Source organism: Theropithecus gelada, chromosome 2 (assembly GCF_003255815.1).
Source record: "Theropithecus gelada isolate Dixy chromosome 2, Tgel_1.0, whole genome shotgun sequence".
NCBI lineage: Eukaryota > Metazoa > Chordata > Mammalia > Primates > Cercopithecidae > Theropithecus > Theropithecus gelada.
The window spans coordinates 51437735-51451303 of NC_037669.1; the positions used below are offsets into that span (position 1 = coordinate 51437735).

A 13569-nucleotide genomic window follows, 5' to 3' on the forward strand; every position below is an offset into this window, starting at 1 on the left:
TTCCAGCCTGGGTTGCATCTGGGGGAGCCATGGAGCACCTAGGATAGGTCCCTGCAGCCTCTGCCAACACTCCCAGCTTCTATATTATGAATAATGATGAGACCTTTGCATGCCTGCTGATGGTGCTGGCCTACTCTGAGCAGGGCGTGGATTAAGAATTTGTAGCCTGCTTGAATCAAGTGTTCTGTGGGGGCAAGAGAGCTAAAAGGAATTGAGAGGAGCCCTCATGGTGCAGGTAGGGTGTTTTGTGACTGTATCAGTCGGACAGGCTGGGCCCGGCCAGGCTGCCACAGCAAACAAGCCCACATCCCATAGCTTCACATGGCACAAGCTCACCTCTTGCCCATGCTGCATGAGCCTCTCTGGTTGGCTGGGAGACCCTGCTTTGTGTCATTGTAGTCTTCGTTCCAAAACATGGGCTGTGGAGCAGCTACCATGTTGATTATGGCAGGTGCCACTGTGGAGAGAAAGGGAATGTGGCAGGTCGGGATCTGGCAGTGAAGCTTCCCCCTAGTCCCATTTCACATTTCACTGGCTAGAGCAAGTGCCTCTGTCACTTTTTTTTTCTTTGCTCTGTCGCCCAGGCTGGAGTGCAGTGGCGCGATCTCGGCTCACTGCAAGCTCCGCCTCCCGGGTTCACTCCAATTCTTCTGCCTCAGCCTCCCGAGTAGCTGGGACTACAGGCACCCACCACCACGCCCGGCTAATTATTTTGTATTTTTAGTAGAGACGGGGTTTCACTGTGTTAGCCAGGATGGTCTCAATCTGCTGATCTCGTGATCCGCCCGCCTCGGCCTCCTGAAGTGCTGGGATTACAGGCGTGAGCCACGGTGCCCGGCCGTGCCTTGGTCACTTCTAACCAGAGGGTGAGAGAAGGGTAGTTCTTTCTGTGGGACCCCCCTCTCCCCGAATGGAAAACTGGCCGTTTGTGAATGACACTCATGGCTGCCCCCCTTCCTACCCACGTGTAGGAAGGCTCTCTAAAATGCCCTTGCAGTCCCCATATTTAAATCCACATCCTAGAAGGTGGGCTTGGTTGTGCTTTGTGTGTCACAGCTGGAGAAACTGAGGCTCAAGGAGTTCATAACTTGCCTGGGCACTGAGAGGTAGAGCTGGGACTCAGTCCAAGTTGTGGGGTCAGACACACTTGGCCTCTGCTTTGTGGCCCTGCCCACATTGCCCCCATGCCATGTGGCCAGAGAAGGAGAGGATAGTCCACAGGAAAGAGGCTTGATTCAGCCGGTTTCTATGGGGAGAGTCTTCTCAGGGAGCAAGAGATAATGCCAGAGTGGTGGGAATCCAGGATTTGGACCTTCAGCCTGGAGCTCCCATCCCAAACCTCCTTGGATGAGCTCCTTTCCCTGCCTGGGCTTGTGCTTCCTTCACATGGGGATGATCTCTCCCACCTTCCTGGGACATTTAAGGATCGGGCGAGTATTCCACTTTGAAAGGAGCTGTGCAAACCTGGTGGCTCTGGGACATCTTAGGCATTGGAATCTGCATTCCTGTGAAACCCCTAGTGGGGCCATCCTAGAGGCACTGACATGTGCCTGGGTGGGGGGTGGCAATCATTTGGAAAGGTGAGGGCGGAGGGGAAGGAGAGCAGCCTGCCCACAGTAGTAGGTCAGGGTGGGAGTTCCCGGCTTCAGCACTGTTGACACTTGGGGAAATAGTTCCTGTGGGGGGCTGTCCTGTGTATTACAGGGTATTAAGCAGCATCATGGACCTCTCCCAACTAGATGCCAGTGGCAACCCCCTGACTCATCAGTAGGGACAGCCAGAAATGCCTCCACTGTTGCTGAAGGCCCCCTAGTGGTTCTCATTCCATTGAGAGCTGTGGTCTGGAGCCAGAAGCCAGCTTGGACAGGGCCATGGTGGGACCTGGTGGGTGGCAATAGTGAGGATTGCTTTCTGGCTCATCCCATTCCCTCACCAGCACCCCCAAGAGCCCACAGGGCAGCTGCTGGCCTCAGAATGCACTGCGTGGTCAATGTCCAGGTCCAGTCCTGGGTGTAACCACAGCATCTGACCTGTGTCCCCTGCAGGTCCCAGTCTCCAGCCACCGCAACCCCCTGCTGGATCTGGCTGCTTACGACCAGGAGGGCCGCCGGTTCGACAACTTCAGCTCTCTGAGCATCCAGTGGGAGTCCACCAGGCCAGTGTTGGCCAGCATCGAGCCTGAGCTGCCCATGCAGCTGGTGTCCCAGGACGATGAGAGTGGCCAAAAGAAACTGCACGGTGAGCTGGGTGCTAGCCCAATGGCCCAGGCAGAACAGAGACCAGACAGGAAGCCTGCCAAGGTGGGCCAGTACCTGTGGGAGCTTAGTTATCTGTGCTTAGGTCCTGTTAACTCTTAACAATCCACGTAGTTTCAACATACACAGTTTTCTGTTTTCGGATTCAAAACTGCAAATCAGAAGGAGGGAGGGGCTGCTTCAGGGGTGGTGATGGGCAGACATCCAACGGTGGCTTCCCTCTTCCTGGTCTCAGGTTTGCAGGCCATTTTGGTTCACGAGGCATCAGGAACCACAGCCATCACTGCCACTGCCACTGGTTACCAGGAGTCCCACCTCAGCGCTGCCAGAACAAAGCAGCCGGTATCTTCCAGGGCCCAGTGGTGGGTGGGCTATGGGTAGCGGAGCAAGCCTCCTACTTCTGCTTAAATTCCACTGGGTGTCACAGTGTCCTGAGTCACTGTCTGCTCGACTGCCGCTCCCCAACCCCAGCCTCTTGGAGGCCCTAGGAGAGGCACTGCTATTAATAGTAGGGGACCAATAGATACACTGGAGGTGGGAATGGGAAGGGCTTCTCAATAACAGGCCTTCCTGGATAACAGCCACCTCATGGGGGGTATAGCCATAAGAAAACTTAGGTCTTGAATAAGGTGGAGGCAGCAGGTACAGACTGGAAGGAGAAGGTGGGACTGGATTCCCAGGGCCCCTAAATGCCAGGATGAGGCACTTGTATTGTCCTCCTGGGAGCAAACTTTGAAAGAGGCTGGGGCCCTATGGGGGCAGCACTGGGGAGGCTGGCCTGGAGGGAGGTGGTCGCTGAAGGGGCACACCTGTGCCTGTCCCTGATGGCTCAGTTCTCACTGGCACCAGGAGTCCCTTGATTGGGAGTAGGGGGGCATCATGGCCTCCTGCCTGATGCCTGAGCACCCTGACATGTTTCCCCCAGGACTTTGCACTTTCTCCCTCTGCCCTGATGTCCCCCCACCCCCCATTGCTGAGTCACTCAGGCTTCCTCCCCTTGCAGTCTCTGTTCCCCTGAGAGCTGCTCTCCCTTGCAGACACCCTCCTGGTCCTTGTCACCCACACTGCACACCTTCCTGTCATTGACTCTTACTCTTCCATCCGTGCATTGGAGTCACTCTCCCTGCGGGCAGTTGCTGCACCCTGAGTGCCTGGCACACCTGTGGCCCTGAGGAGGTGCTCAAACACATGACCTTCTGGGGACCTCAGATCTGGGTGGCTCCCTTGTGTGACACATGGTGGGAAGCAGAGCTTGGTGGGTCATGTGCCACCCTAGGGGATGAGGGTTCCTCTCCTGAGCCAGCCTTGGCCACTCTTCCAGGGGACACTCCCCCGATGCCCAGCCTGGCCGGCGGCCACACACTCCAAAGCTGGCCCTTTGCTGTGAGGTCCTGAAGGGCAGGGCGTGTGTGTGAGTTGCCAACCACTGGGGCCTGGTGGGTTGGGGTGGCGTCTTCTAAGCTGGATTGCTGCCAAACCCCTCCTCAGTCTGGAGTGGAGAAGCCAGCAACTCACTCCACCTCAGGAGGCTGAAGGGAGGCCTCAAAGGGTCTGTGGCCATTCTTCTGGGCTCAGGAGCACCAGGGGCTTGTGGCCGGGAGAAAGGCCAGGCCCTAGGGCCTTTGGCCTGCTCTTCCTGAGGGGCGGCCTGATCATGTCCTCCTGGATCTGATGGCCTTGCCCTTGCCCTTCAGCATGACCCTCTGGTGCCTGTGTCAGCCTCCATAGAGCTCATCCTGGTGGAGGACGTGAGGGTGAGCCCAGAAGAGGTGACCATCTACAACCACCCTGGCGTCCAGGTACCGTCCTTGCCCTGCCACCTTCCTGGGCGAGACCCATGGGGGGACTCCTCGCCCTCCCACATGCGGCCCAACCCTCCCTGCATCTACCTCCTGCAGGCAGAGCTCCGTGTCAGGGAAGGCTCAGGTTACTTCTTTCTCAACACCAGCACCACAGATGTTGTCAAAGTGGCCTACCAGGAGGCCAGGGGTGTCGCCATGGTAAGCTTGGGCCATCAGTCCCCACTGTTGGTTTTCAGTCCTTATCTGGGCCGTTGCGTGGTTAATTGATTGATTATTTTGAAAGCTAGCACTTGGCTCACACTCAGAATCCCAGAACTTTGGGAGGTCGAGGCAGGAAGATCACCTGAGCTCAGGAGTTCAAGACCAGCCTGGACAATATAGTGAGACCCCTATCTCTACAAAACCAATAAGAAAAATCAAAAGATTAGCTGGGCATGGTAGCACAGGCCTGTGGTCCCAGCTACACAAGAACCTGAGGCAGGAGGATTGCTTGAGCCCAGGAGGTTGAGGGGTGCATTGAGCAGAGGTCATGCTTCAGCCTGGGCAACAGACCTGGGAGAGAAACCCAGACCCTGTCTCCATAAAAACAAAAGCTGGCACTTAGTCACATCTGCTATAATTAGCAAGGTCTTTAGATTCTCTGATTCATTCTACAACTTTAGTCATTCTCATGAAACTTTTGTGATTTTTATTCCATGTCCACAAACTGTTAGTTACCTAATGGTTCCCTTTCAATCAATCCTTTAATTAAGATTAAAATATTATTCCATAAGGAGCACTGTAACAGCCATAAAGAAAATTGCTTTTAAAAGATGTCTAACCTTTCTCTATTTTCCTGTGTTTCTCTCTTGACCCTCTCCCTACTCTTGCAAGCATTGACTTAGCTGTGCTTGTGGCATGGAAGAATTTAGTGTTCTGCTTTTATTATGTTATTTTAAGTGTTTATGTTTTTTCATGTTGCTAATGTAAGATGGCAGTCCATCTTCAAGTTTGCTAATGCTTTCTTTTGCCAGTTTAAATCTACTCTTGTGCCCTTCTGGTGAATTTTTCATTTCAGCTATTATACTTTTCAACTTAAGAATTTCTGTTTGGTTCTTTTTTTCCTCTAACTTTTACCTCTTTATTGATATTCTCTGTTTGATATGACATTGTTATCAAATCTTCCTTTACTCCCTTCATCATTGTTTGGTTGGAAGGCTTTGCCTGGTGAATCTGGTCTCTGGTGGCCCTCATAGACAGTTTCTGTCATCTGCCTTTTTTCTGGAGTACGGGTCATGTCTTCCTGTTTGTTTGTTTATTTGTCTTCATGTCCTATAATTATTGGAAACTGGACATTTTAGGTAATGTATTGTAGAAACTCTGGGTACTGATCCCCAATCCCCATGTTGGAGCTTGTTACTGTTATTTGCTTGTTTACTTCTTTAGTGACTGGCCTTGTTATTTTGCTGAACACACACACACTCACACACACACACTTTTTCCCAGTAAGAAGTCTCTGATATTGCTCTTAGGGGATAACACCTTGGTATGTCCTTTGTTGCTCTGGGATGACTGTGGCCTTTGCAGGGCTTTTTTTGGCTGTCTTTCACTGACCACTCAACTGTTGAGCTCCACTAATTGAGGCTGATTGCTCCACTGTCTTCAGTAATTCCCTTCTGACCCCAGGAGAGCTCTTCCCAGCTCTCTTTTTTTTTTTTTTTGAGACAGAGTCTCGCTCTGTCGCCCAGGCTGGAGTGCAGTGGCCGGATCTCAGCTCACTGCAAGCTCCACCTCCCGGGTTTACACCATTCTCCTACCTCAGCCTCCCGAGTAGCTGGGACTACAGGCATCCGCCAACTCGCCCGGCTAGTTTTTTTGCATTTTTTAGTAGAGACGGGGTTTCACTGTGTTAGCCAGGATGGTCTCGATCTCCTGACCTCATGATCCGCCCGTCTCGGCCTCCCAGAGTGCTGGGATTACAGGCTTGAGCCACCGCGCCCGGCCCCAGCTCTCTCTTTTTCTGTTCCTCTCTGGCAAACTTGCCAGCCTCCAGTGTAGTCCACACCTCCCGGACTCTCTGTCGCTTCCCAGTTGCCTTTCAGCACAACCTCCACTGTTTTGGAGAGTGCACTTAGGCTTGGACTTCTCCAAGCTCTGTTGCACATGAAGTCAGTTCCTTTAGGAGCAACTCACACCTTCTGTTTTCTGAGTGCATTTAGCCCCTGTGCACCAGCTACTTTTCCAGGCAAACTCTGAGCCAGAGCTATGTTGCTGGGCACAGTGGTGCATCTCTCTCTGGTGACACCAGCACATTAGGAGCTGGGCCCTTGGTGAGTGGGGCAGCAGCCCCAGTGTTCCTCGGCTGGCCTCTCTTAGCAGGGAACCCCACCCCACGAGCCAGGGAAGGGCGGCCAGGCCCCAGTATTCTCACGGGTGCTGCACCCAAGGCAGAGCCTTCATCCCCCAAATGGGGTCTGGGTGGAAGATGGAAGCCCCCACCTCTGAGCCCACTTTCCTGGGACTCAGTCTCAGCAAGCTGTAGCTGGGGGCATGATAAGAAAAGAAAAACTGACACCTGCCCCTCCTAGGAAACGAATCCCCTGACCGAGAGCTGGGGGTGAGGGAGTCCTGTGATCTTGGAGGAACCAGTCGGGAGTGGAGCTCCACCTCGCTGGGGTGGAGGTCAGGGAGGACGGGCATCTTATTTCACATTCTACAGACCCTTGTTCTTCCCAGATGTTAGCAGGTTTTCTCCAGTAAACGCTTCTTCATTTGCTGTGTGCCCTTGGAATCATCCCAGAGATTTTAAACAGCTGTGTGTGTGTTTCATGGGGAAGTCGGTGGCCTCCTTACACTGTCCTGCAGAACTGGCACCTCCGGCTGGTTTTTGACGTGTGGGGGTGTGAGCCCTTTCAAGAGAAAATAGAGATCTCTATTTTTGTGTGAAACACCGCCTGTTTAATAAGTTTTTTAATTCAGTTTTTTTGTTTGGTGTTTGGGGTGATTTCGAAAACCTTCCTTCAGTGTTTGATGTTAGTCTCCAGCTGTCTTGCATAGAGGATGCTTTCTCAGTGCCGTGCCTCGGGGAGGGGGAGGGAGTCCCGCTGTTCATGTTCTTCCCAGAGGCAGACCCTTGGATGACAGGACGCCCTCAGCACCTGGGAACATGCGTGTGGTTGGAGGACGCTGGAGGAGGCGAGGAGCCTGAGACCACAGGCAGTGTCCCCTAAGCATTCTTATCCCCTCATAGAAGAAAAAACAATTCCCCAGCTCTTCCTCCAGCCATGCCAGTGAGAACCTTACACCTTAATTCTGACTGCTTGACATATGCCTTGTTTTGTTTACTTTTAGAAATTAATAAAAACTTCCCCGTTACCAAGAAGAGGGGAGTTCCAAGTTAGGGAAAATGTGTACAGTGCTGGTGAAACCGGGGCACGCTCTCATTCATATTTACCTTGCACCTATCATTTTGTGCAAGCCCTGAGGGTAGACTTGTGACCAGAGGGAGACCTTTTCTCCAGGAACAAGAGTTCCTCGAGGTTGGTGATGGACTAGGCTGCCGCTATAGATAGTGAGCTCCCTGTCTCTGGAGGCATTTGAGCAGAAGCTGGGACACTTGTCTGAAAGACTCAAGGTGGGATTCCAGCATGGGAGTCAAGTCTCCCAGGAGACCTTTAAACCCCTCTTGAATCCTAAAATGCTGCGATTCTAGGAGTGTCTCTGCAGTTCTGTTTTACACGTGGCCACAGGAGAGCTCTGGCACTGTCTTTCTGGATTGTGGAATGGCCCCTGGCCTGGTTGAGTGACACAGAGTGCCTATTGCAGGCAGGACCCGGGACAAGTCTCCCCTATGGCAAGCAGCAGCCCATGCCACAGGCCCTGTGAACTGCTCTGGTCCAGAGGTTTCCTTCCATGGAGGCGCCCTGCCCACTGGGGTCTTCATCTCCCTTCATTTCAGGCTTGTGCCAAAGACCCTCACAACTCCAGTCGGGCCCTGGTTCCTCTGGTCTCTTCTGAAGCCTGCGGGAGGAATTTTCCAGGGAGTATTGACGTCAGCAGCAGGTCCTGGTTGTTTCAGAAACAGTTGCAGGCGGCTGTTTCTGAGGGATGTCTACACGTGGCTGTGGCTTTTTCCAGCTGCTGAGCAGCAGCACAGAGATAGACAAGCCCCCAGCACTCCCTAGTTAGCTCACAGAAAGGGTTTCTTTCCTTCCTATTGATACATATTCAGCACGCAAAGATGGCTTGCAGGCATTGTGGCTTTGGAGTGTCTCTGGGGGGCTCTCTGGGGCTCACACAGCAGGGATCCTTTGGAGGTTTTTATCCCCACACAGTGGACATGGGCTATGCAGGGCTGTGATGAATTTTGCTCACGCAGCCCCAGAACGCTCTGTAAGGGCCTTTATTTTGTTTCGGCTGGTTTGCACATGGGAGTGTTTATCCTATTTAAACCTAGGGTTTCCTTCTCAATGATTCTTTACATTTCAATCAAGTCCTCCAGGCAGAACCCATGAGATGACCAGAGCAGGGGAAGGAGCCTGCTGGGCACTTTACATTTCCCATTAATTCGTGCACTCAGCGACACTAGAGTGAGTATCGTGTGCCAGGTGCTGTGCTGGGCACTGCGGATTCAGGAGAGAATGAAGCCGGGGGGCCAGCTTCTGTGAGCTGCGGCTGCGTCTCTCCATCTCCTGGGTCCTATGAGCTGTGGCTGCGTCTCTCCATCTCCTGGGTCCTGTGAGGCGCAGCCAGTCATGAGGCCATTGTTCAGGTGAGGATGCGTGTCCAGGATGAGTGGGGAGTGGTTGGCAACTGCAGGGCCTGAAGTCAGGTGCATCCTCCTTTTCCCTGAGACTGATCTGTGGACCGTAGTGCATGTCCCCAGTCCTCGCCCTTGGGAAGATCACAGGGCTGGCCACGTCCCTGTGTGAAGTTTCATCCAGCGCCCAGGCTAGGGCCCCACTCAGTGCCTATGCTTTTCATGTAAGCTTAGGTCCTTCCCTGCTGGCCTTGAGGGCGGGTAATCAGGGGCACACTCACTTGGCACTGTCTGGCCCATCACGTGACATTGACAAGCAGCCTGCAGGAAATGGAAGCCAGTGGCTCTGTGACATTCAAAAATAGCTGCAAGGTCCCTTATCCCCTGCACTCGCCACCTGTCAGGGGACAAGTCTGAAATGTGATCAGGGCTCCAGGAAGTGGGGGCTGAGATGATGTGGGCAGAGCCTTGGGGCCTGGCAAGCTCTGAGGTATTTGACAGTTTCAGTCCCACGTGTACAGAGCTGCCTCTGGCTGCACTCAGCGTCTTAATGAGCAACGACACATTTGTCATCTTTGACTTGACAGAACTTTACCCTCGGCTCAGTGTTTCCCAGTGTTCTCAGGTGGCACCTTCAACACTCAAAAATTAAAATTCATTCTGGGCATGGGTCACCACTACCTCTTTCCCCTTGCAAACGTTCTCCCGTGTGTCAATCAAGAAGCAGATGTGTCTGGAAAGCACAGAGAAGCTGTGTGGTGTGAGCCACCATGCACAGTGTAGTTAGGAGCGGGTGCAGGGTCCCGCTCTGCCACCAGCTAGCGGCCAAGTGCCCTCCATTACCCAAGCCTCCAGAGTGGCCTAGTGGGTGCTCCCTTACAGCATATCTGTGGGGTACATTTAGCCACTGTGCACCAGCCTGAGGGGCAGGCCACGCTTCGAGGGCTCCAGAGATGGTGGCTGGATGCCCATCCCCTGGGAAATCAAGTGGAAGAGCAATTGATTTCCCCACTGCCATTTTAGGTCTTTGTTTAAAAAGTGCAAGATAGTTCTTCTAAAGGAGAAAAAAGAAAGAGAAAAAGCCCTTCCCTGCATTACCCTGTGTTGCCCTGCGTGAGGCTCCTCAGTCAGTGCACTATGGAATTTCTTCTCATCGTGAGGGACCTGCCCACTCCTGACAGCAGTAACTATAGTAGGAGTTTCAGGTTGGAGACTTAAATTGGGTTCTCAAAGAAAGCTGTCATTACTCTCTGTAATTTTTCAATGAGTTTTCTTTGAGAGAAATGTAATAACCTGGGGTGAATCAGCCCCAGCAAAACCAGAAACCTGGTGGCTCCTGGACCCTGCTTCTCAGCCCATACCTGACACTAGGCTCATGTGGCGATGGCTCCAGTCACAAAGCTATTGTTCAGTAGTATAAGCATGACATCTACTCCAGGATCTTTATTCACCTACTGTAAGTCATTGTGTGGAATAACCCAGGCATGCTTTGTGTGTATTGATATACCCATCATTATACAGGTGGTGTGTGCAGCTCGGGCCAGCTTGTTGATCCTCCATACCCCCAGCCAGCCGTGGGCTTGGGCCCTTCTCAGCTAGGCCTTTGCTTTTATCCACTCTCCCCAGCACCATAGTTCCTTTCTGGCTGCAGGAGGCCTCCAGCCCCATTCCTCTGGGAAGTGGAGAGTCAGGGGAGGAGCCTAAATTGGGAGTTAGGGTATTTGGTTCTATCCCCAGCTCTGCCTTTTCAAAGCCATATCCTTGTCCTGTCATCTGGGCCTCAGTTAACTCATTTGTACGTTGAAGAGGTTGGACCAGAATCAGCACTTTCCAAATAAGTGAAGGTCCATTAGGTTTGCAGGCGATTTTCAGAATTTCCAAGTCTTAACAAAGCTGGTTTTACTCTGTAAAGCTGAGCAGGCTGGAGCTCCAGGTTCCATGACCTTATCCAGAATTACTCAGAGCAGCGGCCCTGGATCTTCATCCAATCAAGACATGTTTATAGGAGGCTAGGCTGACCAGATGCTGAGCTGAGTCCCAAGGGCATGTGAGTGCTGGTGACAGCCTGGAGGGGAAGGCCGAGTGCACTCTGGGTCCCATCAACACTGATGGCACCTGGCAGGCCCAGCCCCCGAGAGAGGGGAGAGATACTGGAGGAGCTGACATGGATGAGGGAAGACTGTTCTGAGGAAAGACACTGGACCTGGGCCTGAAGGATGACTTGGAGCCAGCAGGTGGAGGCTGGGGAAAGAGTCCAGGTCTTTAAGGTGGGCTGCGAGGTCCGGAGGCAGGCAGGCAGCAGCTAGCTGTCTGTATGAGTGGGAGAGAAGGCCTGTGTGGCTGGAGCATAAGTGTAGTGGGGGAGTGTGCTCTGCGTGGAATCTGGAGCGGAGGCAGGGGCCGGGCCATACCAGGCTTTACAGGGCGTGCTAAGGCTTTGAGCTCATTCTCAGAGCACTGGGCAGTTGTTGAAAGGTTGATGTTGGGTGTGATGTGATCCTGTTTGGTTGTCACCTTTGGGTCAGAAACCTTATTTTTATTTTATTTTATTTTTGTAGCTTCTTGATATTGAAACTCTAGCTTTGCAAACCCTGAAGTGCTTACTTTAAAACCCCTTGCTCCCCACCCCATGAATGTGAGACCACAAAGAGCAAGCAACAAAGCCAGGCCCAGACAGAGGAGTGGGGCAGCTGGCTAGACTTGCCTCATGGCCTGTCCCTGCTTGCCCAGCTCCAAGATCACCTGGGTGAAATACGCGTCTGTATTAAGACAAGCTGTGTGAATTCCATCATAAACAGACACGTTACTTGTGTGAATGCCCATCTTCTGCAGCCTCAGAGGGTGATTGTGATGTACTTTCTTAGGGGAGAGAGTCTTGAAGGTAGAATCCCTAAAAGTGGGTAGAGAGAAAAGGATTAAAAGGTGGGCTCTTGCCTTGAGCCCAGGAGTTTGAGGTTGTAGTGAGCTGTGATCCCGTCACTGTACTCCAGCCTTGGGGACAGAGTGAGACCCTGTCTCTAAAAATAATAAATACAATAAATAAATGTTAAAAGGGTCTTTGGCAGTGAAAAGGCTGGAAAAAACTAGCTCTGATTTGTTCATTCACTCACAACACCTTGGCAGTCACTGCTTCACACAGAGCTGGGGATGTGATGAGACACAAAGATGAGCAAGATGCACATAGCTCACACTGGGATGGCCTTGCGGGCCGCTCCCAGGCTCTGTGGTTCCATCAGTCTGATTGGGACTTCCTGTGCAAGCTGCCATTGGAAAGCATCTGCCTCGTTTTCTGCCAGCCCCTGACTTGCAGTTTCACAGAAGACCCCACAGAGTGCTTCTCTACCACCAGGGCTGCAGCAGCAGGTGGCTAGCTCAGGATGTGGCATCCTGGGACTGCATCCTCACTCTGCCCTGAAGTTGGTGCATGTTCCAAGGCTGCTGACTGGCCCCCTTGGAGCAGCTTCCATTTTCTTCTCTTTGTAAAATATGCAAGTGGAGATCAATGCTCTGTGAGATCCAGCCTGGCACTAATGTGTTATATCCCAAGCCCATCTCCTGGCCAGCAGTGGGGCTCATGACAAGAGGTGGGTAGGGCATCATCTGGTGTAGGATTTCCCTCGTCCACTGCTTCCCAGTGCTGGCCTGGAGGACTCTGCCACTGGCATCCCATGAGGTGACAGGCTGTGCTGAGGGCGAGGTGCTGCTCACGGACCTGAGCAGGGGGGCGCCCTACAGCTGTATAACCCAGCACCCACCCCTCCACCCCTGCCCCAACGTTGCAGGTGCACCCTTTGCTCCCGGGCTCATCCACCATCATGATCCATGACTTGTGCCTCGTCTTCCCGGCCCCAGCCAAGGCTGTGGTTTACGTGTCGGACATTCAGGAGCTGTACATCCGTGTGGTTGACAAGGTCAGTGGAAGCTTCATGATGGGGCACCCTCGGCTGACCTGCAGGAACTGGGAGGGAGGGGACTGTGGGAAGAATGTTCTGCATGGCCTTTGCTTTTTGCTCCTGGAGTCTGCATCCCTTCCCCTGTGAGCTTGCAGAGCTGTCTCCCATCTCCTTCGCTCCATGTGGAGGATCCAGAGTCCCTTCAGTAAGGGACTTCTTCATCCCAGGTGACATCCCCATGAGGCTTGGCAGTAAATCCTGCTGGAAGTTGTCTCTAAATTAGCCATGACCTGGGAATTCCATGTCTTCTGGCCGGTGTAGGTTATTAACCAGCCAGGCACATGCCCTGCTGAGCATGAATTTTCTTCCCAGAATATAGATTTTGGGTTCTCTGGGGTTTCAGTGGCAAATGAGCACAATTCACCCATGCCAAGCACCATGGAAAAAAGAGACAAGGAATAGATCTCAGTTTATCTTTCACATCGATAGGGAATTTTTATTACTCCAAATATCTGAGGTAGCTGAAGCTGGGCTTTCAGAGGGTTGCGATCAGGTTCCTCAGTGGATAGAAGGGCTGGTAATTAAAAGGGGAGTGTTCATGCGGCTTAGGCTCCTTAAGAAGCTAATATGCTCTGCCCAGCCCCACATACTCCTCCTATTGTCTCATTTTCACTGCTGTTTGCTAATCATCTGTTTCTTCACTGTGTAGTTCTGATTCTCATTTCCTAAAGTTCTTACTGTATTATACACTGCCAGGTGTGAGCTGTTCAGTCAGTCAGCATTTATTGAGCTCCTACTGGATGCTGCTGTTCTGAGTGGTGTTTCATCTCCCTAATTAGTGTATTAGTTATTTAAGAGTAGAATGTGGAATTTATGCCTCT

General features: G+C 52.4%; 1 protein-coding gene across 1 annotated transcript in view; it reads left to right on the forward strand.

Moving 5' to 3' along the window:
- Window positions 1-13569, forward strand: part of NUP210 (nucleoporin 210) — a 102735-nt gene that overhangs the window by 62303 nt on the left and 26863 nt on the right. Inside the window, exons 17-21 of the mRNA XM_025376116.1 lie at window positions 2046-2238; window positions 2491-2597; window positions 3950-4054; window positions 4154-4255; window positions 12578-12706. Coding sequence (XP_025231901.1) covers window positions 2046-2238; window positions 2491-2597; window positions 3950-4054; window positions 4154-4255; window positions 12578-12706 — 636 coding nt within the window. The remainder of the gene's footprint in view (window positions 1-2045; window positions 2239-2490; window positions 2598-3949; window positions 4055-4153; window positions 4256-12577; window positions 12707-13569) is intronic.